This window comes from Cibotium barometz, chromosome 41, assembly GCF_041138505.1.
Source record: "Cibotium barometz isolate CiBa-2024 chromosome 41, ASM4113850v1, whole genome shotgun sequence".
NCBI lineage: Eukaryota > Viridiplantae > Streptophyta > Polypodiopsida > Cyatheales > Cibotiaceae > Cibotium > Cibotium barometz.
The window spans coordinates 20,071,482-20,088,997 of NC_141086.1; the positions used below are offsets into that span (position 1 = coordinate 20,071,482).

The following is a 17,516-nucleotide window of genomic DNA, read 5'->3' on the forward strand; positions in this document are numbered from 1 at the left end:
TTGACCATAAGCTCTCTCTTTCTGCAAAATTTGTCCAATGCATTTAAGTGTTTCTGTAAACCCTTGGCTGAATCTGAGATCAAGATAATGTCGTCGACATATAACAATATGGGCACTACTATCTAAGCCAATGGTAAACCTCTACCTCCGAAACTATCCACACAAATATTGCAATCTCATCAATGTATGGGCTAAAGAGTGTAGGTGAGAGTGGGCAGCCCTGCTTAACCCCAATAGTGGTACATATATCTCTGGAGGTCCCACACCGGCTGCACGTATTGGACCGAGTATTGCCTTAGATAGTGCCATCACACCCCATATAATTTCATGTGAGAGCTGGAGCTCCTACAAGCGTCTTACCAGACAGGATTGAGGGACAGAGTCAAAGGCTTTGCGAAAATCCACAAAGAAGCAATACACATGTCTCTTTGAGGACCTTTCCTCCTCTATGATAGCCCGTAAAGTAAAGATATGGTCTAGCATGGAGAAGTTTCTCCTAAAGCCTGTGTGGGATTTCCTTTCTTGTGTATGGACTCCGTTGACAGATAGGCACATCAAGGTTAAAGACTGGATTTTTGGCAAGATTTTGAATGGGCCAAATAACCCAGAACATTCACTTTTCTTTAATTTTTTCAGATGGACAGGTTTCTCGTATATCTGGTTAACTAGGAATGCCTTCATATTTGATGCAAAAGTTGGTATTACAGCTCACATAGGTTGTATAAAAGGGCTACTATTGTGGCAAGTCTCTTCCTTGCGGTTAGCTCATTTGGTGGAGAATGACACGACTATATATTGGATGAGGGTACTCCGAGCTACACCTGTGGTTCGGAGTAATTACTGAGGGAAAGCTAGTATATCAGCCATGTGGCCATTTGTAAAGTAATTTTGGTAATATATCTTCTATTACGAAAAAAAAGAGTGTAAATGCACATAAGTGCGTGCACACACACACACACACACACACACACACACACATGCGAGACAACCTCTTGTGTAGTAAAAGTGGGCCAGATCACATTTTGAAGTGAACAGGAGAACTTTGGAGCCATTTCACAAACATGTTAAGTCATCATTAACATTGGAGTGCGCACTTGACTGCATACATAAGTCAAACTTATGATATGAATTTGACCATGGATATTCTAGTGAGAGTATGCTCAACAAATATAATTCCTCCATTTGGAAGTTGATAATAAACAAATGATGGAGGACATCCTAATGGTAAGAGAACTTTCATATATTATTGACCATGGATATTCTAGTGAGAGTATGCTCAACAAATATAATTCCTCCATTTGGAAGTTGATAATAAACAAATGATGGAGGACATCCTAATGGTAAGAGAACTTTCATATATTATTGCCAAATTCAAAAGGTCCATCATTAAATGTGAAAAAGATAAAAGGGCAGAATAAAACCCAATTTTAGTGTTATTGTAAAGTGAGAAAAAAAAGCCAAATATTGAGAGAGAGAGAGAGAGAGAGACAGAGAGACAGAGAGAGATGGCAGCGTCAGAGGAAGGGGGTGAGGCGGAGCTGCCGAGGGACGCGAAGCTCGTGAAGAGCATACTGAGGTCGATGGGGGTGAAGCAGCACGAGCCGCGCGTGGTTCACCAGTTTCTCGACTTCTGGTACCGCTACGTGGTGGAGGTGCTGGGGGACGCCCAGCTCTACTCCGAGCATGCCTCCAAGCCCGTCATCGACTGCGACGATGTCAAGCTCGCCATCCAGTCCCGCGTCAACTTCTCCTTCTCGCAGCCCCCGCCCCGCGAGGTATGCCCCCCCAACCCCACACACACACACACACACACACACACACACACAGAGATTATGGGTAGGGCTCTGCAATTTGCAACTTTATTTTCATGCAATCTTTGGTAACCCAGCCTTTTCATTCCAAGGACTTCCATGGGCAGGCTCCTTAGAATACCTGGCGAAAGAAGCTGTGAAGTCCATCCAGCTTGGAGGTTTCTTGTGAAGAGAGACAGAGAAGAAGAAGAAGAAGATATATATTAACTTCTTGCAGAAGGCCCATCGGGTCTATGAGACAATAATGTGTCCGTGGAATCTCATCATGGAAAAAAAAGAAGGCAACATAACAAAAAAAACTAACACTAATCCCTAGGTAAATGTAGATATGTATGGATCTCATCATCGTGGATACAAAGTGGGTGTAGGGGATAGAGGGGTGTAAGTGTGGAGATGGAGCTATCCATTGATGTGTGGTAGGTGTCCAACATCGGCAACGAGGGGGTGAGGAGGGCACCTAGATCTGTAGGGCCGATGAGAAGCTGGGACGAGGTAGCAGCTATAGATGCTTGGTGGTGGGCGAGGATCTCATCAATCTAGGGCTGGTGAGCTTGGGGTGCTCGAGGTCCAGGAGGATGGGGTTGTTTTGCTCTCTGAAGTGTGGTGGCACGAGGCAGGGTAACTCCAATTGAGGGGTGAGACGGTAGGCCCCTTGTCGCTACTGTGGTGGCCTCATCTGTTTGAGTGTCCTCCTCCTGTGATTAGACAAAATTGGTACAACAGATAATGAACATCTTTATTATGTAGCAAGAAGCTTTACAATGGCAATACCAACCAGCAGATGGTGTCAAACAATAAGTGCTTGTGAATATGTTAGATGATTGGATAACAAGTGAGAAGGGAAGACCCCTTTATATAGGGAGGCGAGAAGTTGACCAACTGCCCCCATGGAGCTGGCTGCCGACACCAGCCCATGACCTACATAAATCCATGACTAGCATAAATGTGAAAATACATGTGTCCACTAAAAGGTCCGGTCCCACACACAGTGAGATGCACAAATTCTAACAGATGATGGGTGCTGGGGTCGAGGATATGTGAATAGTAACTCTCTCTTGAAAGAGTGCACAGAGTGGAAGTAAAGGGGCACTAGAGTGTGCTGAATAGAGAGTGCAAAAGAGAGAGATATGGAGCAACTATGCTGAATATATTGAAGCAAAACAGTCCCAAGCAAGAGACACAGATAGTCTCATAAGTGAGGGAGCAAAATATGTACAAGATTGAATGAAAAGTGAGAGGTGAGCCCCACCTATTTATAGGTGAGGAGTGCTGGCCGACTGGGACTGAATATGCTGGCTAACTGGAGCAGATGAGCTGGCCGACTGGTAAAATACCAAATGAGCTGGGAAAAATCTTAGAAAAGTATGGAAAAAAGGGGTGGCCAGCCCACAATCAAGGGCCATGCAAAAGGGACCAAAAGGACACCAGAAATGGGCAGCAATTGGGGATGAATTTGCTAACACCCCCTATCAGCATCAAATGCTGAACAAACTCCGAGAAGCCGAAGAAGTCGTCCTCTGTCAAAGACAAGAATGCAGCAACAACAGGTACCAGGAAAGCTCCACAGTAACTTAGCTACAAAAGCAAGAAAACAAGCTGCTAGGTGCGCTGTTCCTCTAGAAGAAAACCACCATGTAGGTTGTGTCGTGCTGCCCCAAATATCGGTGCCAAACCCAAATGAAAACACAGGGCCACAAAAATCCCTAGAAGCCTCTAGCTCCAAGCAGATAATACCCTCAAAAGAAATAGAGTCCATCTGCTCCAACTCTGTACCAAGAGTAGCCAAATGCTGTACAATAGCATCCTCCTCGAAGATCGGCATCGCCAGATGTAAGAACTCAACTGCCCCCTCTAAAAATTGATGTCGGGACTCCACAAGCCCAACCAAATCCAAATCCCAATCCTTCAATCCCTGGAAGGACCACTGTGTCCCAGGCACGGTCACGGACACACTTGACCACAATCCAGAATCCTCACACAGAGTAAGGGAAATAGGAACATTCACAGTAGTGGTAATTGAAGTAGTAGTAGCCTCCTCAACAGCATCACATAGCGTAGAAGCAGGCTCCTCCATAGAAGGCAAAGGGACCAGGAACACATCTTGGTCATTGGTTGATGAAGAAAGAGTCGGAGGCGAAGCAATAGTAGACAAATTCCCCTCAAAAGCTAGAAGCTGTGAGCAAAGATAGCCCACTGTCATCCTCAAAAACATTACCAAATATATCATCCTAGCAAGTATGCATAGAAACTGAAGGCAAGGCAACAGGAGAAACAAACTCCTCAGATGTAATGAGCACAACTGGCCCACTATCCTTCACTGCAGGAACATCTCCAAAAGAAGTATCCATAAGATCATTGGTTGCATAGCATCCGGAAGCAAAAAGCATATGCCTTTCATCACCATACAGGTCACAAAGCAACTGCCACACATAATAGAAAGTAGAAGCATCATTAGGAGCATAGATGCAGGAACATCTCCAAAAGAAGTATCCATAAGATCACTAGTTGCATAGCATCCGGAAGCAAAAAGCATATGCCTTTCATCACCATACAGGTCACAAAGCAACTGCCACACAGAATGTAGGCATATGCTCACTTATAGTAGTGCTATGTGTGAACAGGGCTTAACCAAGGGCACTTTTTCCCATGTGGTTTTTCCCCTTGGACATCAAGTGTGAAAGGACACTAACATATAATATTTTGTACTTCTATATTATATGGATGTGGCACACATGCAAGGGTTGACTTGCATTTTGTGGATACCACACTTTTAGCTCTCTCTCTCTCTCTCTCTCTCTCTCTCTCTCTCTCTCTCTCTCATTTCTGTGTGTGAGCTTCTCTACCCTGCACCTAACCCTAATGTGCAGGTTTGTGTGTAAGTGTGTGAGTCCAACACCCAACATTTGGTATCAGAGCTGGGAGCTGGCCCTGGAGTAGTGCCTGTGCAGAATCTGCAGAAAAAACTGCGAAATTCCGTCGACTGTCACCAGCCTGGACATTTCCCAGTCTGAAAGGGGTCTGGTGGACTCCAGGATGTTTAAATATTTGGAAAGTACAAGCTTTGGGAATGGGGGATTATCCTAGAATACAAAGGACCACACTCCTAAAATTTAGGAGAGTTGCTATTTTTGGCCCGACTCCGATGGAAATTCTGTTCGCGTCATTACATCTGGAATTGAGCAGATACCAAGAGTTGGCAAAGTACCTATGACAGAATGTCTACCAGTTGGGATATTTTTAGAGATAAAGTTTATGGAAGGACCCATCTCTTAGATTGGGACATGTGGCAAGGAGATGGACCAAAGTGAGACAAGTGGCCTGACACTTGTTAGAAAGTGGATCAAAGTGAGACAAGTGGCCTCACACTTGTCACTTCAGCTATTGTGTGGCTCTCCACTTGTCATTGTAGCCTTCTCTTGCCATTTTAGCTCATGGGAGGCCCAAATCTATAAATTGGAGCCCTCTCTCTTCATTAATGGAGGCTCTCTTGTTGCACACTAGCCTCTACCACCGTTGAAGGTTTCTCTAATGATGGCTACTCTCTTTCTCTCTCTCTTGAAGGCTGCCCATGAAGAATACCGGCTGTTGGGGACTGTTTTGGAGGCTTCCATCGCGAAGAAATACTAAAGGCAAGGGTATTCAATCATTTATTATGATTTCTAGCCATTGTATGTGTTGTACCAGCATTTGTACTTGCTATACTTGCTGTACCAGCCACCGTACCGACTGTACCAGCCACTATACTTGTTGTTCCAGCCACTGTACCTGTTGTACCAGCATTTGTACTTGTTGTACCTACTGTACCAGCCATTGTACCGGCTGTACCAGCCATTGTACTTGCTGTACCGGCTGAATGGAGAGTTGTACTTGCTGTATCCTTTCTATTGCATGAAGACCCGTGGTTTTTGGGGAAGAATCAGTACCCACACGGAGGTATATGGATTATATTGTTGGCTCGGCATTTCTACAGCCTATGTTCCGGCTTGGTTGCCTCGTGTTGGGCTGTGTTATGGCATTTGTATGTGGATAATCCGGCATCTCCTGTGGGGAGAGTAAGGCCCTCAAAGCTTGTACATGATATTATTCTCCTTGGGTAATAAAATACTCCAAGGGGGGGGGTCGGCCCATTCCGGCCTCTATGCGGTGTCACACGTGCAAGCTCCATTTTCAGCATTTGTGGATGTTTTGTCCAGCTTTATGTTTTATGCAAAGTGATGATGGATATGTGTTAAGGCTGTGGCCATGTTTAAATGTTTTAATATGCATTGATGGTATCAACAAGTGTGTCAAAGGCCCTAGTCCCCCGGGCACCGCCGCTACGAGTTACATCAACACTGTGTTTTTCTGTTGCATGTGAATTTCCGTCTCGACGATGTGTTTTTCTGTCGACGTCCGTCCGTCCATTCCGTCGTTGCTCCACCGTTCGACCGCCAGAAACGGGCGGCAGTAGTGGGGAGCCCACCACCTCCGTTGGTGCTCGCTTCCCAACGTCGACTACGTTCCGGCCGCCCAGACCCGTTGACGGTCAGCGGTTCCGTCCCTGTCGGCTCTGTCCATCGGTCTTCTGTTCCGGCTGCTCGCCGTCGCCCGTCTCGCTGCTCCGTCCGTCTCCTCCGCACGCAGCTCACGCCGTCTGCTCCGACCTCCGAGCGTGCTAGCCCACGAGTCCCTTGTCGCCTTCGTTCGCCGCCAACGGGTCCGGCGCCTTCCGTTACAGGCTCCCGACTATGCAACAGCACCGTGCTCGCTTGTGTCTGCTGAGCGCCCGCTTCTGGCTTGCCCGACACTAACGCCGAGCGCCCGCTTCTGCTGGTCCGCCACCGTCCAGAGCCCACATCCGTCGTCCTCTGCACGCCTCCGCCTTGCTGTACAAGTTAAGCTCTGCCCTTCTCGACACCTGCAGCTCTACACAGCTCCACCGGCTCCCACCGTCAACTCTATTGGGCTGTCTGCTCCAAGCCTGCTGCCCTTGCAGGAAGGTATTTCTCTGTGCACATTTTGGGTCAAATACAAATACAATATTTTGCAGCCATTCCAATGCAGGTCATATGCAGATTTAGCAGACACTTCTGTGCAAATCAAATTCACATGAAAATTGTAGGTCCAATTTGGAAAATTTACCAATTTCAGGACAAATTGAAAAAATTGGGCATTTTGCTTTGCTTGCAATTTGGGGGTTTTTGAAATTGAGGTCAAAATCAGCAAATTGAACCTCTCTTATTTGCAGAAATTTGGGGGTTTTCAAAATTGAGGTCAAAATCAGCAAATTGAACCTCTTTCACTTGCAGAAATTTGGGGCTTTTGTGAAAATTGGCCAATTAGATGCACATTGAAGCGATTGGAGTGCATAAAAATTGGGGATTTTCTGATTGGAGCATGTAATTGGGCATTACAGCTGCGATTTGTCGCGTATGTATACACATTGTGTGTAATTGGTATGGACAATTTGGTGCAGGTTTACACTTGCTTTGATTTGCAGGCATCGTTTGCACTGGACATTTGGTTGCCTGGCAGTGCACATTGGTGCTTATTTTGCTTGCAGATATATTTTGTTGATATGGCACAGAATGCTACAGATGTATTTGGTGTGCTCACCGAGGAGGACAAGCTGGATGGATCTAACTACTCCCTCTGGTGTTTCATGATCCATAATTTGCTGGTAGCCAAAGGGCTTTGGGCCATCGTGTGTGGTGATGACACACGTCCACTTACCATATAGCCAGCCACGCCTCAAAGGGGAGGTGCTCAAAGAGCTCCTGATGTAGATCTTGCTCCCACACGAGCAGAAGAGATGGGACTCTAGAGATGCACAGGCCATGTCATTGATAGCCCTTTCAGTGAAAAGGACTATTATTCTGCACATTCGTTCATGCAAGACATCGAAGCTTGCATGGGACACATTGGAAGCAATGTATCAGGTACGCAACGAGGCAAGAGTTGCCTACTTGAAGAGGCAATTGGATCTTCTTTCTATGGATGAGGGTGACTCCATGGCAGATCATCTCACCAAAGTGAAAGATTTGCAGGAACAATTGCTCAACATTGATGAGGTTATCCCAGACAGACAGATGGTCACCAACACTCTTCATTCTTTACCGCCTTCCTACTTGGGCTTTCACACCTCTCTCAACCTCTCAATGAGAGGAGGTGGTGATCCCGTCACTTTTGAAGAACTCGTGGGTTTACTCTTGTAGGAAGAGCAAACAAGAGCAAACTTATCGAGCAACCGTGGTGGAGAAAAGGCATTTACAGCCAAGGATAAGGGTAAAGCAAAGAGCTTTAGGCATGGGGGACAACAGTCTAGCAAGGCTGGTCATGGACAGTCCTCTTCTAGTGGTGAAGAGGCAATTGGATCTTCTTTCTATGGATGAGGGTGACTCCATGGCAGATCATCTCACCAAAGTGAAAGATTTGCAGGAACAATTGCTCAACATTGATGAGGTTATCCCAGACAGACAGATGGTCACCAACACTCTTCATTCTTTACCGCCTTCCTACTTGGGCTTTCACACCTCTCTCAACCTCTCAATGAGAGGAGGTGGTGATCCCGTCACTTTTGAAGAACTCGTGGGTTTACTCTTGTAGGAAGAGCAAACAAGAGCAAACTTATCGAGCAACCGTGGTGGAGAAAAGGCATTTACAGCCAAGGATAAGGGTAAAGCAAAGAGCTTTAGGCATGGGGGACAACAGTCTAGCAAGGCTGGTCATGGACAGCCCTCTTCTAGTGGTGAAAAGTCTGACAAAGAGGATGCAAACAAGCCCAAAAAGAAGGGCAAATGTCACTACTGCCATAGGCTTGGACACTACATCAGTGAATGTAGGAAGCGGATTGCAAAAGAGAAAAGGAAAGAAGCAGGCAATGCAGTAGCAGACTCTTCTGATGACAAAGCAGAGCAATCAGCTAATTTAATCCAGGAAGAGTACACTTTTTTGGTCACATGCACTAGTGACACACCAAGTGCTTCAGACACTGATATGTCTTGCATTGCATCTGACAGACAGCATGCATCACGGTATTTTGATAGTGGTGCTTCGAGCCACATCACTTCATGCAAAGATGTATTTCAGCACTTGGTTTATGCTTCAAATGGCCGCACTGTATCATGTGCAGATCATACCACATATCCAGTAAAGGGAATTGGTAATGTCATACTTATTGCAGCCAATGGTGCCAATATATGTATGAAAAATGTATTGTATGTTCCAGGGATAAAGAAAAATCTGCTCTCCGTCTCAGCCATAAACGACCAAGGTTTAAAGGTTGAATTTGAAGATGGGAAGTGTTTGGTAAAAGACCCATCAAAAGGTTATGAAATAGTCACTTCTGGAACACGATACAAAGGCTTGTATAAGCTGGCCAGCTATGACAAGCGCACTTATCATGCAAATACAGTGGCTGCCCACACTCCTGCTATGCATGATGCAGAGCTATGGCATGCTCGTTTTGGGCATGTAAATTTTCAGAGTTTGATGCTTTTGCAGAAGCATCATATGGTTGATAATATGCCGCCTCTTGAGTCTCCACCAAGACATGTATGTGAGGGGTGTATTTTGGGAAAGATGCAACGGAAACCATTCCCCAAAGATGGAGCTGTTAGAGTTGAAAGTAAATTACAGCTCATACATAGTGATGTATGTGGTCCAATGCGGACACCATCCATAGAGGGGCATCTTTACTTCGTCACATTCATTGATGACTACTCCAGGTTTGCTTGGGTTTACCCTTTGAAAGCGAAAGCAGATGTGTTTACATGCTTTCGACACTTTGTAGCAATGGCTGAAAATATGTGTGGATGTAAAGTCCAAACACTCCGCTCAGATAGAGGTGGAGAATACATGTCAAATGCATTCAAGGATTATATGCTTCAAAAGGGCATCAAACACCAATGTACTGTGCCTTGTACACCGCAGCAGAATGGTGTAGCTGAAAGGAAAAATAGATCTCTCATGGAGATAGCAAGATGCATGGTGAAAGCACAAAAGTTGCCTCATAAATTTTGGATGGAAGCTATAGAACAGGTGTCCAACAAAAGCTTTGAAAACCATAACACCATTTGAGGCTTGGTATAGCCAAAAACCAACAGTGGATTATATGCGTACATTTGGGTGTTTGGCATATGCACATGTGCCAGAACAACTCCGAACAAAGCTAGATGACAAAGCAGTTAAATGCATTTTTGTGGGCTACAGCAATGAGAGCAAAGGATACCGTCTTTATAATCCAACTACACGAAGGATTTTTGTACAGCCCATGTACAGCTTGTATAAAAGCAATGATACAGGCATACAGGACATGTTTGATGGACTTTTACCCATTGCAATTAGGGGGAATTCAGATCAGCCAGCCCCTACACAAGAAAATCCACATGTAGAACATGTGGACCAGCCAGCCATTCAGCCCCCTTCTATGGAAGAAGTGGAAGATCTTGTCAGGGAAGAGCAAACAGCCATAGATACAGCCAAGTTAGTGCCAAGATGGTTGCTGAAAACTTTGCAAGAAAGCAAACTTGCAGCTCCACTCACAGGTAGAACAAGGGTTAGTTCTAGCCATGCTTTGAATGTACATCGTGGGGAGTCTGCATTCGCAATGGGTGGTCTCTTTGATTCAGAAGAGCCTTCTTCTTATGAAGAAGCACATGAGAATGAGCATTGGTTGCAAGCTATGCAAGCTGCATTTCTTCTATCATGAAGAACAATACATGGGATCTTGTGGAATTGCCTAAAGGCAAGCATGTAATTGGAACAAAGTGGGTGTACAAAGTCAAAAGAAAGTCTGATGGTACTATTGACAGGTACAAAGCAAGACTTGTGGCTAAAGGCTACTCCCAGAAAAAGGGAATAGATTATGAAGAGACTTTTGCTCCTACTTCGAGAATGACCACAATAAGATCTGTGATTGCATTGGCTGTCCATAAAGGATGGAAAGTGCATCAATTGGACATCAAAACTGCATTCTTAAATGGGGATTTACAGGAGGAAGTATATGTAAATCAGCCCATTGGTTTTGTAGTTCCTGGTGAGGAACATAAAGTATGCAGGTTGCACAAAGCATTGTATGGGTTAAAGCAAGCTCCAAGAGCTTGGTATGATAAGATACATGCTCATCTAACCAGCCAAGGTTATGAGAATAGTCCAGCTGAAAGCACATTGTATGTGAAGAAAACCGATGCCGATATTCTCATAGTCATCTTGTATGTAGATGACATGCTCATTTTACAGGTACAAGCAAAGCACAAATTTCAGATTTCAAAGCTGATTTGAAAGCTGAATTTGATATGTTAGATTTGGGGCCTTTACACTACTATCTCGGCATACAGTTTATGTATATAGATGATGGCATTGTTATGCAGCAAACTAAGTACATAAAAAGTTTGCTAAAAAGGTTTCACATGGATGAATGTAAGCCCATTTTTACTCCGGTAGAACCAGGTGTACAACTTACTATGCATGATATTGGAGAGCCTTTTGAGGCCGGCATTTACAGCCAGGCAGTGGGATGCCTCATTTACTTGTGTAACATGAGGCTAGACATATCTTTTGGGGTGTCTGTTGAGCAAATTCATGCACAGCCCAGGCACAAAGCATTGGCAAGCAGTCAAACGCATTTTTCGATATCTTAAGGGTACCCTGGATCTTGATTTGTTCTATCCCAGGGGGGCAGCTTGCAGCTTTACGCATACAGTGATTCAGATTCGGCTGGTGATTATGATACCAGGCAATCCACCAGTGGGAATTGTTTTTTTCTTGGCAGTTCATGCATATCTTGGTTGAGTAAAAAGCAACCCACTGTTGCTACATCTACTTGTGAGGCTGAGTACAGGGCAGTCTTTACATAAGTGAGGGAGCAAAATATGTACAAGATTGAATGAAAAGTGAGAGGCGAGCCCCACCTATTTATAGGTGAGGAGTGTTGGCCGACTGGGACTGAATATGCTGGCCGACTGGTAAAATACCAAATGAGCTGGGAAAAATCCTAGAAAAATATGGAAAAAAGGGGTGGCCAGCTCACAATCAAGGGCCATGCAAAAGGGACCAAAAGGACACTAGAAATGGGCAGAAACTGGGGATGAATGTGCCAACATCTCTGTCGTTGGATCTCCAACAGGAAGTTCTTGAGACAACGTTGATCTGAATACTCCATAACCCAAGATAATGGCCCAAACCCCTCTCTGAATAGGCAGTGGAATCTCCCCCTGATCTCATAATACACTGGGCACTAACAAATATAATGCTCCTCAGACTCTACACCTACATTGTTGGGGTAAAGGCGTTATGCCCACCCTTATAGTGTGTACAAGCCCATAAGTTATAGTACATAGTACACTTAGTACTTTTAATGTACTAAGTGCACTATGTGTACTAGTGCAATATACATGTGTGATAGGGGAGTCACACACTCACTTGATGAGTTGACTTATCCCCACAACTCTCTCTCTCTCTCTCCCTTGCTTCTCTGTGTATGTCTCCCATGAATGAACTCTAACCCTAATTCAGGTTTCTCCCCATCAACTGGTATCAGAGCCTCTGCCCTTTGAATCTCTCTGCTGCATAGCTCTCGTTTCACACAGCCTTTGCCCTTTTGAATCTCTCTGCTGCATAGGCTGCACTGTGGCCAGATAGTGCTGCCCCATCACCCAAGTCAAGGCCATCCTGCCAGTAGCGTGGGCTGCCCATCCACTCAGGCGCAGCCAATCAAGCGAAGAAGATAGGCGAGCGAACTGAAGCGTGGAGTTCTATCTTGGTGGCGGGCGTTGAATCAAGCCGTCAACTGGCTGCTGGGCATAGAAGGCGCTAGGCGAATACGCCAGCGCTAAGTGAAGCGAAGGACGACTTGACACAAGGCGTGTAGCGTCGGCTGGTCCAAAAGCGAGCGAAGGCAGCAGCCAAAACAGGTGGCGCTCATAAGCGTGCGAATCAGTAAGCGATAGGCGAACGTCGAGCGTGGAGCACTGGCAGCGAAGGCTAGTAGGCCCCGGCGCCCGTCAACTCGCGTAGCCAACAACCGCTGGTCACCGTAGCGCTACTAAGCGAAGCTAGTCCACATAGCGAGCGAAGGCACCAGCGCTTGGCGAAGGCAGCAGTACAAAGCCCAGCGCTTCGTCTAGCGTTTCTTCTCACGCTGAAGGAAGGGCGGGTTTCATCTCCTTACTCCTTTACCCCAGGAGTCTTGAAGCTCTTCAGCAGAGGGTAAACCAGTCCCTACCTACATAGCTGCAGGAGCATCAGCATCAGCATCAGCACCAAATTCGCCTGCAAATCTCAGAGAAATTCAGAAAATTACAAGGTATTCTGCTTCAATTTTTTTTTGGGATTTGCAATTGAGCAAATACAGTAATCAATTGAGCAGGTACAGGTGCCCAATTGCTCAATTTTGAGCAAAATTGGCAAAATTGGGTGACATTGGTCACAATCAGGATCAATTTGCAGGAAATTGGTCAAATCAGGATCAATTTGCAGGAAATTGGATGTCGAAATTTGGGGCTTTTGATGTAATTGTGCAATTAAGCACTCATACATGCTGTATGATGTGAAAAATCGCACATTTGGGCAAAATTGCAGCAAATTGCAGTGCAAGTCAAGGGGCTTTTGTGCCGATTTGGTTGATTTGCATGCAGGCAATCGCATTTGATGCTGTGGATAATGTGCTGATGCCTTACAAGCACTCAATGTGCCTGTAAATCAAGGGGCTTTCATGTATTTGATGTATATGTGGCCAGGGGGAAGCATCGTGAACACTCTGGATGCCTTCATGTGCGTCAATGTACCATGTATGATCATAAATTGATCTCAAATCAAGGGGCTTTTCAAGTTTGTATGCTTGTTGAGCTAAGCAGCAAGCAAGACATTTATGCCTTGAATCCTCAAAAATCAGCTTGCAGTCAAGGGGCTTTTGCCCAATTTCTGTTCGGGACTGTTGTATGCAGTGTACAGGACTGTAAAAGTCTGATTTTCACTCATTTGGACAGCCAGGAGAGCATTTATTGCTACTGTACCTGCTGGTACAGATTTGGCACAGCTTTGTGCATGTTTTGGCATGGCTGTACACTGTTTTGAGTTACCAAAAGGTTCAATTTCAGCTGCTGTACTTGCCGGGACAGGTTTGGTACATCATTGGTGAGCACTTGGTACTGCTGTACAGTACTTTGGAAGGGCAAAAGAGCACATTTAAGGTGCTGTCCAAAATCTGCAGCAACCAGATTTTGGTGTTTTCATCACATAAAGTGGGAGAAAAGTTGCATTCTTGCTTCCGCAGTGGGAGATAAAGCTTGGGAGAACATTTGTGAGCACTTTGTGTGCTTTGGGTGCAGTGTTTGCACATTTTGGGTGCAGTGTTTGCACATTTGCAGGGAGTCAGGCATTACAGGTTGCATATTGCTATGGCAACCACAGGTGAGAGCTCTTCATTGCTTCACATCAAGAAGCTTGAAGGCTCCCATAATTATGATATTTGGCAAACCCAGTGCTACAATGTGTTGCTCCAGAAAAAGCAGCACAAGCCTATCAAAGAAAGGGGTGTGATGCCCGCTTCTCTTACAGCTGAAGAGTGGGAAGATATGGATGAGCTGGCAAGATCTACTATCATGTTGTCTGTGTCAGACTCATTACTTTTCAGCATTCGTGAAGAGAAGACAGCTTGGGGAATGTGGCAGAGATTGCAGGACTTGTATGCCCAACAAAGTGCCTCAAGCAAAGTGTATTGGTTGAAGAAACTCATAGGTCTTCAGATGAAGGAAGGGGCATCTATGACAGCCCATCTCAATGAGTTTAATGGTATTGTCAGCCAAGTCATTAATCAAAAGTTGGCAATGGACGATGAGTTCAAAGCCACCTTTTTGTTATGCACTTTGCCAGAGAGTTGGGACACATTCAGGACAGCCACTAGCAATTCGAATGCTATGCTGTCATATGCAGATGTTGAGGGTGCTCTTCTTCAAGAAGAGATGAACAGGAAAAACAACTCTGTTGGAAAGTCAAATGCAATGAATGCACGTGGGAGATCCCAGCAAAGGGGGAAAAGCCAAGAAAGGGGAAGGAGCAAGTCTCGCTCCAAAAAGGATTTGGAATGCCATTATTGTGGCAAGAAGGGACACATTAAAAAGCAATGCTACAAATGGAAAAATGATCAAAAAGAAAAGGGAAAAGGCAAAGACAAAGAGAAGGATGAAGCCAAAGATGTAAAGCCAAAGGGCAAAAGTGGAGTCAAGATCGAAGAAATCAATGTGTCACATGCAGGTGAGGATGAGGTCCTCTTTACGTCTTCACTTGATGCCCATTCACTTCTTACAGGTGGTCATGGTATGCACTCATGGATCATTGATTCAGGTGCCTCCTTTCATGTCACAGGTTGCAGAGACTTGTTTGTCAGGTATACTGCTGGCAATGAAGGAGTTGTTTATTTGGGTGATAACCATGCATGCAAAATTCTTGGCAGAGGTGATGTGAGGCTTGTGTTTTCAGATGGCTCACAGCTTATGCTCCATGATGTCAGGCATGTGCCTGAGATCAAGAAGAATCTGCTTTCTACTGGACAGCTTGATGATGCTGATTATGTTACCACATTTGGTAGTGGAAAGTGGAAAATTAGTAAGGGCTCACTGGTTGTTGCCAGAGGCTCTAAGGTGGACACTCTTTACTTTATGCATGCAGGTGTTTGTCACCATGCTAATGTAAATGCAACCGAGCTGCCGGAAATTTCTCTGTGGCATAGCCGGTTGGGACACATGAGTGTCAAGGGAATGGAGCAATTGTCTCGTTTGGGTTACTTGCCTTCTCTAAAGTTTTCAAGTTTTCAGTTTTGTGAGCATTGTATATATGGTAGGCAACTACAGTGCCCCCACAAGAAAGCTCTTGGACAGAAAGATGCTCAGTTAGAGCTTGTGCATACAGATGTATGTGAGATGCCTCAGCTTTCTTTGGGAGGGGCAAAATATTTTGTGTCTTTTATTGATGATGCCACACGCAAGGTGTGGGTTTATCCTCTTCGTTTGAAGAGTGATACATTCTCAGTGTTTGAGAAGTTTGTTGCTCTTGTTGAGAATCAAACTGGCAAAACACTGAAGGCTTTGCGTTCCGACAATGGTGGAGAGTATATGTCCAAACAGTTCCAGGACTTTTGTGATGCTAAAGGCATCAAGAGGGAGCTCTCTACTCCTTATGATCCTCCACAAAACGGGACAGCAGAGAGGATGAACAGGACCATACAGGAGAAGGTCCGTTCTATGTTGTCACATGCTGCATTACCTCATGGTTTTTGGGCTGAAGCTGTTATGACAGCCGTTCACCTTATAAATAGGTCACCTAACACGAGGCTTGGTGGGAAAGTGCCAGAGGAAGTATGGACAGGGAAGCCTCCGTCATACAAGCACTTGAGAGTGTTTGGTTGCGTTGCGTACGTGCACATACGCAGGGAAATGCGCACCAAACTTGATCCTAAGTCTCATAAATGCATATTCCTAGGATATGGTGACAGAGGTGAAATGGGGTATAGACTTTGGGATCCCATGAATAGAAAGATCATACGCAGCAATGATGTCATTTTTGATGAAACATGCATGTATAAGGAGCCTGCAAGGCAACAGGAGCCTGGCAGAGTCATCTTTGATGATGATGGACATCATGGACAACAACAAAGGGCTGTAAATCAGCCATTACAGCAGGAAAACCAGCCCTTAAATGGTGCTGAAAATGGTCCAAATGGACAGCCAGATATGGCAGAAGATATCCCTATGGATATACCACAGTTGGAGGAGATACCGGGCATGATTTTTCAGCCTTATGGCATGGAACAGGAGCCACCAATGGGTGATATGCAGGCTGGACAGCAACCTGCAAATGATGGTCATTGGGTACGGAGGTCCACAAGACCCTCCAGAGCCCCTGACAGGTTTGTTCCAGGGGTTGACTATTTGATGCTTACTGACTGTGGGGAGCCCTCATGTTATAAAGAGGCTTTACAGAGGGCAGACAAAGCTCTATGGGAGCGTGCCATGAAGTCAGAGATGGATTCTCTGCATAAAAATGGAACTTGGAAGTTGGTGCCTTTGCCTGCAGGCAAGAAGGTTTTGCCATGCAAGTGGGTATACAGGCTCAAAGTTGCACCAGATGCAAAGCCAAGATACAAAGCCAGGTTAGTGGATAAGGGCTTCAAGCAGGAATATGGTGTGGACTTTGATGAGATCTTCTCTCCAGTGGTCAAAATGACCACACTTAGAGCTGTGTTGGCTTTGGTTGCGCATGATGATCTGGACTTGATTCAGATGGATGTGAAGACTGCTTTTCTTCACGGTGATCTCCATGAGGAGATATATATGCAGCAGCCAGAGGGTTATGCAGTGAGTGGAAAGGAAAAGCTTGTATGCAAGCTGAAAAAGAGTCTTTATGGGCTCAAACAGGCACCAAGAGAATGGTATCATAAATTTGATACATTCATGAAATCTCAGAAATTCAGGAGAAGTGACATAGATCACTACTTGTACACCAAGAAAGCTTTGGATGGCAGTCTATTGATTCTCATTTTGTATGTTGATGATATGTTGATTGCCGGGAAATCTCGTAAAGAGATGGATGCTTTGAAGCAGAGGCTGCATCAAACCTTTGATATGAAGGATTTGGGTGATGCAAATCACATCTTGGGTATGCGGATACTTCGGGACAGAAATCAGCATGTGTTGTATTTGTCTCAGAAGGAATACATTGGCAAAGTCT

General features: G+C 45.1%; 1 protein-coding gene across 1 annotated transcript in view; it reads left to right on the forward strand.

The window, feature by feature from the left end:
* The first annotated feature begins 1,456 nt into the window (after nt 1–1,456).
* TAFII21 (TATA binding protein associated factor 21kDa subunit) overlaps nt 1,457–17,516 on the forward strand; it is a 39,125-nt gene continuing 23,065 nt past the window's right edge. The window contains exon 1 of the mRNA XM_086780086.1: nt 1,457–1,775. Within this exon, the coding sequence (XP_086636212.1) occupies nt 1,506–1,775 (270 nt within the window). The 5' untranslated portion in view covers nt 1,457–1,505. The remainder of the gene's footprint in view (nt 1,776–17,516) is intronic.